The 10,824-nt window shown below is 41.1% G+C and overlaps 1 protein-coding gene across 2 annotated transcripts; it reads right to left on the bottom strand.

The window, feature by feature from the left end:
- Positions 1-389: 389 nt before the first annotated feature.
- Positions 390-9,681, bottom strand: TMED2 (transmembrane p24 trafficking protein 2). Of its 2 annotated transcripts, XM_045778658.2 has the most exons (5): positions 9,401-9,681; positions 7,730-7,922; positions 7,304-7,324; positions 4,984-5,091; positions 390-1,918 (listed from the first exon to the last, which is right to left on the bottom strand). In XM_045778658.2, exons 1-5 carry the CDS (start codon positions 9,578-9,580, stop codon positions 1,794-1,796), a joined length of 627 nt encoding a protein of 208 aa, XP_045634614.1. In that variant the 5' UTR covers positions 9,581-9,681; the 3' UTR covers positions 390-1,793. The 2 variants fall into 2 exon arrangements, with proteins under 2 accessions (XP_045634614.1, XP_045634621.1); XM_045778665.2 differs by lacking the exon at positions 7,304-7,324 and having other exon boundaries at positions 9,401-9,679.
- Positions 9,682-10,824: the final 1,143 nt, after the last annotated feature.

Genomic DNA, 10,824 nt, shown 5'->3' with positions numbered 1-10,824 from the left:
GTGTAATAGAGGAAGAGCAACAGTTTCTAAATGCAGAGATCTAGTTTCTGATTCCATCAGTCTTCATCTGAGGGTCTTGCACAAATCACTGAATCCCTCCTAAACTTATTTCCCACAACCATAAACCAGGCAGCTGAGTTAAAATAACTCTTTTTTTCCCAAATGAAAAAAAATACTTAAGATGTTAACACTGAATCATCAAAAGAAACTACACAAGATAAACTAGTATTGGGTTCCTACTCACTGTCCTCAAGTTTACAGACATACAAAGTGACAGACATTTTTAACAGGCATAGTAACTCAGAAAACACGGACATGTCTCATTTCAAATATGGATAGAAAGCTGATACTTAACAAATGTGAATTAACCATTAATATGAAACACAGAATACTGTTTTTAAAAAGAATTGTTTATTTACTGAACCTGGGGCGGATTAGATACACAACCAATTTTAAATGTACATCTTTTAATTCAATTTTGAAGTGTTTTCACACACACCAAAAAAAAAAAAAAATTGGCATTGCAACAGTTGTCTTAAGGTAAAATACAGTCACCTTAAACTGTTGCAAGTATTTTCACCCAAGGTTGAAAAATTGTTTATCCTGAACATGAAAACCTGTAACAAATTTAAATTAATTATATAAAACTCGTTACTTGTAGTTTTCCCCTTGCAAAGATCCAAAAAAAATGTACAAGTAACTAATATACATCAGTCACAACATAATCCTGGATCACCCCCACACCACAACCAGATGCTCCTTTAATTTTAAACCCATCATCAGAGACCAAGAGAAAGTCATTTCATTTTATACAAAACAAAATTCACATGTGCCAAAAAAGACCCAAGAAAAACAAAAACAAAATCCTAGTACTGACAGTGATGTCCAGTACCCTAATTAAACAGTGGCCAAAATGCCACTGATCAAAAATAAAATAGTGGCTGTATATCATTGCAATGAAATCCAAGAGGCTTTAACCCTTTGGCATCAGAAATCCAGATTTTTCCAATTATATGAATGCACACTTCCTACACGCCAAGAGTGGAGAAAGTGGATGTGCTAGCGTAGAAAGAAAAGAGCTACCATTGGCTGCAACACCCAGAGAACTGGCTTTAGTAGAGACTGCTCGCAAGGTTACGCAGAAACCAAAAAATGGTTATTAGCTGCTTGTGTCATCAATTTAATTGGAGGTGATTGAGTCCTAAGGTTCAAAACACAAATTTAGGGGGGAAATGTGGTTGGGTTAAGTCTTATCTTTAAAGCAAAAACAAGACAGACAAGTATAAAAGTACCAACCTGGTAACACTCCAGTCAGAGCTCTGCCAGTAGGCTGGGTAGAAAATGTCAAGATTCAGACAGTTGTTTCTCATAAGGACTCAACAAAAAGAATCTTTAATGACTTGAACTACAGGATAAGAGATCCAAAGAATGCAGTCATTTAAGTGAAGTACTATCCATGAAGTACTTTTCTGAGCTGCACTTCATCATGAAAACAAAAGGAAAGAAGATATAATCGGGACTATATGCCTGTATTTCATTTACAGCATTGGAGTTCTGACAGACCTGTAGAATGGACGCAGAATTCAAATAAGAAATTATGCCAATCAAGTATCAAATTTTCACTCTAACTTTCCTAAAAAGGTGTTTTCCCCCAATATCTATTAATCACAAAGAAACATAAGCTGTGAATGTACAGTTTCAAAAATAAAAATGTAGAAACTAATGACACTATTATCACCAAGATGTTTGGTAAACAGTGAATTTTGATTTTGAGATCATCAGGAAAAGGCTTTTTAAACAACCCTCCGGACTTCAAAAAATCTCTTCAGGTAGTAGATCTGTCCCAATGTCATGGCAACTAGAACAAGAGCTTCAAAGAAGGACCAAAGGACCACTCTGCTGTTTGTGTTGTCGTTGACTGTGAGGACAGACAAACAAACAAAATTTAACCAAAAAAAAAAGCATAAGCATCATAAATCATCCTAGTCTTTACTCTAGGAAAGTAATATTTTGCACACCATTCATAGTACTCTAAATACTTTTGTCTTTTGTCCCCAAGCAACTCAACAAACTTAGAAGCAGAAAATTGTAGCTATAAACGGGACCTTAAAAATTCAGTGGGTATGGTCAAGCCTACTCTGCTTGCGCATGGGGAGCGGGGAGCAGAGAGGAAAAGTGACTCGCCTAACTCCACAAGTGACTTCAACCTCTAGGGTTAAAACCCAATACAACCTTCTTTCTCCCTCACATTAAAATATTCCTACATTATAAATCTTTTTTGCTGAATCAGAAAATTGACTTTAAAAAATGGAGAGATTATTTCAAGACCATACAGTTATCCAAAAGCACTACCTACCTAGTCAAAATGTGTCAATCTAAGTGGCTTTTTTCCTTAAACATTTATTCAACAAATATTGAGCACCTACTATGTATTTGGCAGCTATTCTAGAAGGAGGAGGTTTCCCAGTCTCATGGACCAATACTGGCAGTTACTACAAACTGGCACTAGTCTCATGATCTATCCCACTCTTAAGCTGAGAATTTGATCCTTAAAACAACAACCATGATCACCCTTTATTAATTTATTCTGTTCAATCTATGTCACAGGCTTTCAAATTTCTGATCAAATTCTACAGCCTTTTTTTTTTTAAGATTTTATTTATTTGACAGAAAGAGAGAGAGAGAGACAGCCAGCGAGAGAGGGGAACACAAGCAGGGGGAGTGGGACAGGAAGAAGCAGGCTCCCAGTGGACGAGCCTGACGTGGGGCTCGATCCCAGAACGCCAGGATCACACCCTGAGCTGAAGGCAGACACTTAACGACTGAGCCACCCAGGCGCCCCATACAGCCTTAACTTTTTAAAATTACTAGGTAGTTTCTGATTTTTCTACAAATGGCCAATATTAAAAACAATTATAATCAGCAATATAGTAACAATATTAATCAGCTGAGTGTCATATTTTTAGATATATATCATTTGTAGAACGTTAGACTATAATAGCTACTGGATTAATAATCACTCAAAAAGAAGTGAAAAGCAACTAACAGGTTCCCAAAAAGATAACTTACAGTTAAGCAAAAAATGTGGCTTTTTTCCCCAGAGCAAGAGGAGACACATGCCCAAGAACATTATTAATTAGAACCCTAAAAATCATCAAAGCTGAAATTTTTAGTAATAATTCCATGGCATGAAGTTTACTTCCGCTGAAAACTTAATAACCAGTATCTAGCTAACTGTGAAGGACTAGCATTTTAAGATTTGTGTCTGAAAGGGGAATGGCTGAGTAAACACTTCAAAATATTAAGCAATTGTATAAAAAGAAGTATTTATCTCTCCCTTCACTTTACCTGAAAAAGTATGTATATAAGACACTGTCCTCACACTAGTCACATATTAGCTAGAAGGAACACAGTATTATCACAACACTGGAGTAAAGGAAGAAAAAATTTCTCATTATGTTCATCTCTTAAGGAGTAAGTGCTGTAGGAAGATGTACAAAAAACAAACACTGTGAGAACTATTTAATTGGCAAAAATAAACAGAATGCCTAAAATTCTATTTGTCTGTGAAACAAATGCAGGAGCATCTCCACTCAAAATTAAGTGCAGAAGATTAACGCTGCATGCCCCCACAGACCAGAAGACAGGTCTTCCTCTGACTGCTGTGTTCCCAAGAACCTCCTATACCTTTAAAGCCATCTGGTCTGAACCAGTTAAAATGAAAAGCAGTGTAAGCTCTTGGCCCTCAGACTCTGCTCAGTGCCCTTCTCATCCCAGAAGCAGCTGGCCCCCACTGGAGAGCAAGGTAATCAACAGATGGGTCCCGGCCGGGTGAGGGAGAGAGGGTGGTGATCCCAGAGGGTGAACAGATCACCAGTGGAGGCAAAGAGGAGAAGAAATCCTAGTGGAAAAGGCAGGAGTGCATATATACAAGCCTTGGTCCACCTCACGCCCCACTCCACTCCGAAACAGGGAGAACAGCAGCTCTCGCTTCTCCAGTCCGTTGTGTTTACTCATTACTCTCGCACAGAAAGACAAGGTTTATGTCTTGCTCTAGGTCCTAAAGGCTCATTTCTATCCATGGCAAGAGACGAAAAGGGGGTAGGGAGAACACAAACCACATCCTGAAGAGGTTCAGCCTGTGCCTCTCTCTCTGGAGTCATTCTTCTCTCTATTCTCTACCCCAACCTCGGAACAAAGACTCCTGACTTCAACCACTTTGCGTTTGCAGATGAGCTTGCTCCCATGAGATCTAGCCCCAAGAACTATCTGGAGGATGAAAACCACTGAACCACAGGTGTGGACCTGGATCTAAAATAGGTTATCTGGTCTGTGTGTCAATATGGTACCTCTCTATTTTACATGCAAAGGCGTAATACTTAAGGCTATAGCATGGGCTAGACAGGCTTTTGGATTCCAGTCATCACTGTTTCTACAGATAAACACATTCCCTGTTCCTAGTTTACAAACTCAGGAGCCCAAGCTGAGCTTCACCTGGTGACTGCCTAGATTCATGTTTTAGTGCTATTTTAACTAGCCTAAACCTTCCATTTGAGGAAAAAAAGCTAAATCTCAGCATATAATATTAATACATTGGCACAGAAATGTCAGATATGTGATTAAAAACCAACCACTTTATAATTTTCCTTTCTGCTTTGGGAAAACTATTAGTTTATTCCTTAGCTGACCACAGATTTTTTTTTAAAAAAACTCTTAAAAGCTCGTGCTAAATCTTAACAGGATTTTTCAGTTTAGAATGAATGTCCCAATAAAAAAACTAGTCTAGTACAAAGCTCTACTGACATGTACTCAAAAAATATCTTTGCAGGGGTGCTTTTTTAAGTCAGCACTTTACTATGATAATGTTTTGTAAAATACCCAAATGAGGAAAATTCAAGCAAGCTGTTGGGTAATACACCTCAGGATTTCATGGCCACCAAGGTTAGTATCACCAAGTGATACAAAGTTACAGCATTAACTTACTTGCTCTGTGTATTCTCTCCCGAACTTCCATGTACTCCTGTTCATGCTTTACAGCTGTCATTGCCACTGCGAGCTCGTTAATCATTTCTTCTAGCTTGTTCTGGTGAGCTACAGAAAAATGTAAAAACAGATTAGCACATATTTGGCAATCTCCTTTTGAAAAAATACATATAAAGCAATATTCCTCAAAATATTCCTCAGAGAAGGCATACAAAAGAAGCTGTTTAGAAATGGCTCAGACATCATGTTGGACTACTGATGACAATTTAATTCTCAAAGCATTTTTTTTTTAATGTCCATTCCCAGAACACAAAGCTCTTTCAGGGTGGAAAACATACTATATAATGCTTACTAACGAAAGGAAAACAATTAACCCTAAGAAACTTCCTCTAATGAATTGCTGCTAAGTTCACTACATTGACTAACTGGAGAAAAAAGAAAAGAAAAGACTGAGGAGGGGGAAAAAAAGAGAGAACACAAAATATAAAACAAAATTCCTAACAACAATCCTATAAATAACAATATTTAAAATCAAAACCTATGCTTTAGAATCATATAACTCTAATGTTAATTTAAGAGCAGCCTCAAAACAAGACTTTTAATCTCAATGAAGCTGAGCAAAAACTCAAGACGTTCTTGAAAAAATCCACACCAAAATTCAAACATTCTTCTATGGAAATCAAAGCAATAATTTCACTACAGTGGAGAATGGCAGGCATTATAAGTGAAAAGACAAGCTCTCAGTTGCACAAGGTTTGAAATCGAGTATTCTTTTTAGCCAAAAATGAATATAAGGTGAACTAACATTTCTGAAGAGTAAGTGTATGCTTCTAGACAGTGCTGTGTTACGACAATGAACACACGGTTAGGAAAAAAAGTATCTACCACAAGGGAAGATTCCCATTAGAGGGCCCCTACCCATGTTAAGGTAGTTAGGCTAGAATCTCAAATCATCCCTCACCAGCTTCACTCGGGAAGCCCCAAGCACGACACGAAACCTTAGGAGCAGGGTTTCTCAGGAACGGCATTGTTGACATTTTGGACCAGATAATTCGTCATTGTGGGGGGCCGTCCAGTACCTTTTAGGATCTTCCATCCAGCCATGAGATCAAAAATGTCTCCTGATAGGGGTGCCGGGATGGATTAGTCAGTAGAACATGAGACTCTTGATCTCAGGGTTGTGAATTCAAGCCCCACAATAGGCGTGGAGCCTACTTAAAAAAAAAAAAAGGTCTCCATATATTGTCAAATGTCCTCTTGGGGGCAAACACTGTCCTCACTTGAGGACCACTACTTTAGAATAAGATTTGATTTCACAGCTTCCACTTACTGACACTAGCAAACAAAAGCAAGAATTTTAAATATTAAAGGTTTAAGAATAATTCAAGAGTCACATTCACCAGCCAATATATTCTAACTATTTAGAAGGGACTAATTTACAGAAAATGAACAAGCACAAACCCCTTCAAAACTCCGAATTCTCCTTGAATTAGCCAAGTCCTACACTGCAAATGGCCCCGAAAAACAAGCACAGGAATTACTAAGTAGTAGGATTCTCTAAATTCTACAGATTTCAAACCTAACAAATCCTTCTTTATGATGGAAGTACTCTACTAACTGCTTAATATCTAGGACAAATATTATCATGTTAATACTAGGATATGTGTTAAACAGCTAGTTTCCACAAATCCTGATGTACACTGTACACTCCCCCACCACCACCACCCCAATCCAAATGTGCTGGTTCTTGGTAAGCAATTTATCCAGAAGACTTGATTCAGGGTCTACTGCCGGTCAGTGGAGAAATAAAAATTAATTGAACAACAATATATGACTGAAAGAGCTTTTGCCACCATCTCTAGACACAGCTTCTAGAACTGCATTTCACATCCAACCAAGTTTCAAGTTAAAAAAAAACTTCAATAACGGTAAAAACAAGCCAGGAAAATACTTCTTACAAAGTGAACAGCACCATTTGCCATTAGCTATGTTAGCAACTTTTACTCCTCCGGTTACAGTTGAATCTTTCCACCCTCAGCATTCATTTAAAAGAAATAAAGTATGATGTTACTCCGAAGATGTCAATCACTGTATTTCCAGTGCCATTAATTTAAAATGACCTAACCTATACCTCCCGTCAACCAAATAAAAACGCAAAACAATGACCCTAAAACTCTATAATTAGTTGTAGAAGTCTTTTTTTAATTAAGAGAAAAAACACTCTCATGCTAACAAACTGAGGTTAGAAAGAAGGAAAGCAGAAATTAGCAGCAAAGAAAAATATGCAAGACAGGATGCTGTCAAAAAGCAATCCACCTACCATCCCAGGTATCTCCACCACCTAAAGAAAAGTGTAAGATATAAACACACAAAAATAAAACAACAAAGTTTAACCCAACTAGTCATGTATAAATGAGTAAATGATGATGTATATACCAGGATTAGCAAATCAACACAACAAACAACCTAAAACACACATAACCTACATGCTTACAAAAGCACAGACTGACTACGAAAAGTTGCCAGAACAGGCAATTGTAAAGAACTAAAACATAAAATTCCAGAAACTTATTTTTGATAATTTGGAGTCCTGGAGAAATAAAATGTATCACAAAAGTTTTTGGTTTTAAAGACAGTGAATGAACGTAGAATAAGAAATCAAAATAAATACTCCATTAGGTGAATAACAATGTACACAATATTAATTCTTGAAATGGGATATAAATCCTCTGAATGTTCACCTCACCTTCTGTTTCCATGTCTTGTCCTTTGGGTGCCTCCCCGATATCAATGGTGAACATCACTATTTTTGGAGTCATGGTAGACATCCTATTGCTAAAACAAAACTTATATGTTCCATCCATGTGAGCAGCAAATGTGTATTTCCCACTGGACTCTCGGTCTCCTTTATAAATTCCTTTATTATCAGGCCCTGTAATCTGGAGGCAGGAAAGAAATACACATCACAAAAGATTTAAAATCATACTCTTCGTAGGTGCTGTCTATGGGCAGTAGGATATTCGCTAAGAAAATGCAATTTTCACTTAATGACAATAAACCCTTTGGGCTGCGGTTCGCCCACTTATGAAACAAGGCTGGACTAGATGGCTCTCCAGAACATCTTTCCATCCAGCCTACATGCTTCATTTGTCTAACTTAAGCATGAACCCCTCAGAAACAGAAATATACATTGTCTCCAAATGGCCTTCTATCACCAACACACATGCAAACTATTAATATCAAAACATGAAAAAATATCTTTAAAACTAAGAAATTTGAGCAACCTACACTTTCAGATTCTCCTAACTGATTGCTGCAAACCAGTGAAGGAATCTGCTTTACCTGAGATACCAGAAGGCTTGAGAAAAAAAGACCAGACTTGGAAACTAAGAGACCCATGTTCTCATCCACCCGCTAAAAACAGCTGTTAGGCCTTGGTTAACTAACTTAGTTCCTCTTAGAAAGCCTGTCACCAGCAAAACTTGAGAGACTGGAATAGTTGACCACTAAAATCTTGACTAATTTTACCAGTCATCCTTCCATTATCCCTTTATCTTTGGACTTCACTTGTACTGTGTAATTGGTGCCTGACTCTGCCGTTCACTGTCAAATGGAAAATCCCTGAACCCAATTAATCATGTTAACAGTGAATTTAAGTATTAATTACATCCGGTTTCCTAAAAAAATAAAAATAAAAGCGAATTATTCTTTCCGTTTAAAAAAAAGGTAGAGGAGGAAATTTAGGGACTGCTGGTTTCTTAAAATAATTTACTGTTTTCTCCAGATACTGCATCTGCAATCATTACCCCTAAATTGAATGGCCCAACTCCACCTTTCCCCTACTCAGAAATGGCTCAAGGAGCTATCTAGAGGTTTGCATAAAAATAGGTTAAACGCTCAGGCTCTTTTTATGAAAAATAAAGAAAAGCACAACGCAAATGTCCGCCTAGCCTTCTTCAGTAGCTTTCGCTTTACTTTGCCTAAAGCTTCCACGTCATGCCCCAACATTAATCCGTAACACGACGGAATGCAGCTGCAGATCCAATGGAGACGTGCCTTCAGCTAACCTCAACATTTAAGTGCCTTCTGGGCCCGAGCTGACACGCGGCGCCTGGCCGACAATGCTCAGCGCCAGGTTCCACAAGGGAGCCCGCGGTTCAAGCTGAGAACCCAAAGCGACTAAGCAACGGCTGCGCATCCGGGCGGGATCCCGGGGCACGGAATCCGGGCGGGCCGCGGGGGAAAGGGCCGTTAGGGGGTCGCCCGGGCGGGGGCCAGACGGCGGCTCGGGCCCCTCCCAGCACTCGGACAGCGGCCTCCACGCCCCGTGTCCCCGCAGGCCCCGCGCGGGCTCCAGCGCCGCCAACTCCCGAACGGCCCCACGACCCCGCCTGGGCCCCGGGCAGCGTGCCCGCACCTCCACGTCGATGTCCAGGAAGCCGCCCTCGGCCACCTCAAAGATGAGGCCCATCTTGGTGCCCGAGGTGACCCGCTCGAAGAAGCACTCCTCGGCATGCGCGTCGATGCTGACGAAGTAGCCCGAGACCGTGGCCAGAACAGCGGCCAGGAGCACCAGCAGCTCAGCGAGCGTCACCATGGTGGGGCTGGGGCCGAAGCCAGGACCGGGACCGCGGCCTCCAGAGCCGCCGCCACCGCTGCCTCCTCAGCCGCCGCCGCCTCAGCTCCGCCCCTTCCGGCTGCGCCACCCGAGGGGGCTGATGCGGGCGCCGCGGATTGGCGGGCGCCGGCAGCTGCCACGTAACGGACGCACGGCGGCCGCCGAGGGACATGGCGGCTCCGCCCAACCCGAGCCTAGACGGTGGCTCTGAAGGGCCAAAAATCGTTGTCCCCACCTCCCTCCCCTTTCCCGCGCAACCTAAATTTCATGTGGACCACACGAGAAAGCGACGGTATCGAGAAACCTCCTGCGCCCAGTGCAACTCCCTAAGACTGTCCAAAGAGATGGTGAAAGATTTGGAGGCAACAGTAGAAGCAAGAAGTAAAAGGAGAGGGTGGCCCGGGTGGGTCAGCCAGTTAGGCGTGGGACTTTTGATTTCCGCTCAGGTCACGATCTTAGGGTCCTGAGATCGAGAACCGGGTGGGGCTCCGCGCCCAGCGGGGAATCTGCGTGAGATTTTCTTTCTCTCCCCCAGCTCGTTGGCGCGCCGTCTCCCAAATAAATAAATAAATCTTTAAAAAGAAGAAGAAAAAGTAAAAGGAGACATAAAAAGAAGTAAAAGACAGGGGGCTCACCCCAGGGGCTTTGAGATTTTCTGTTGCACCCCCCCCCCCCTTGTCACCAGAAACTCGCTAACAAGCTCCAGACTGGTCTCCAATTACCCAGTTTTCGACCGGTTTGATCCAGTTCAGATGCCTGTTAACCCTCCAGAAGACCTCGGGGTCATTAGCATCTAACTTTTGTTGTTGTTTTTTAAGATTTTTTTAATTTAATTTATTTATTTGAGACAGAGAAAAAGAGAGCACAAGCGGGTTGAGAGGGAGAGAAACAGACTCACTGCCAAGCAGGAAACCCGTGGGGAGGCTGGATCCCAGAAATCATGACCTGAACGGGAGGCAGACACTCAACCGACTGAGCCACCCAGGCCCCAACTAAGATTTTATTTTTTAAGCAAACTCTACCTACCCAAGGTGGGGCTGGACCTCATAACCTTGAGATCAAGTGTCCCATGCTTCATGGACTGAGCCAGCCAGGTGCCCCGCTTCTAGTTGTTAAAATAAAAACCCACCTGCCAGCTTGCTGACATATCCGACTGTGCCCGTTTAAGGGAAGAAATGATATCCTCTGATTCAGAGAAGACTCTTACCCTTTAAGGGAAAAAC

Source organism: Ursus americanus, chromosome 30 (assembly GCF_024610735.1).
Source record: "Ursus americanus isolate L20-20 chromosome 30, mUrsAme1.1.p, whole genome shotgun sequence".
In the NCBI taxonomy this organism is placed as follows: domain Eukaryota; kingdom Metazoa; phylum Chordata; class Mammalia; order Carnivora; family Ursidae; genus Ursus; species Ursus americanus.
Note: the sequence above shows the minus strand (reverse complement) of the source record. Positions and strands in the feature narration are given on the sequence as shown.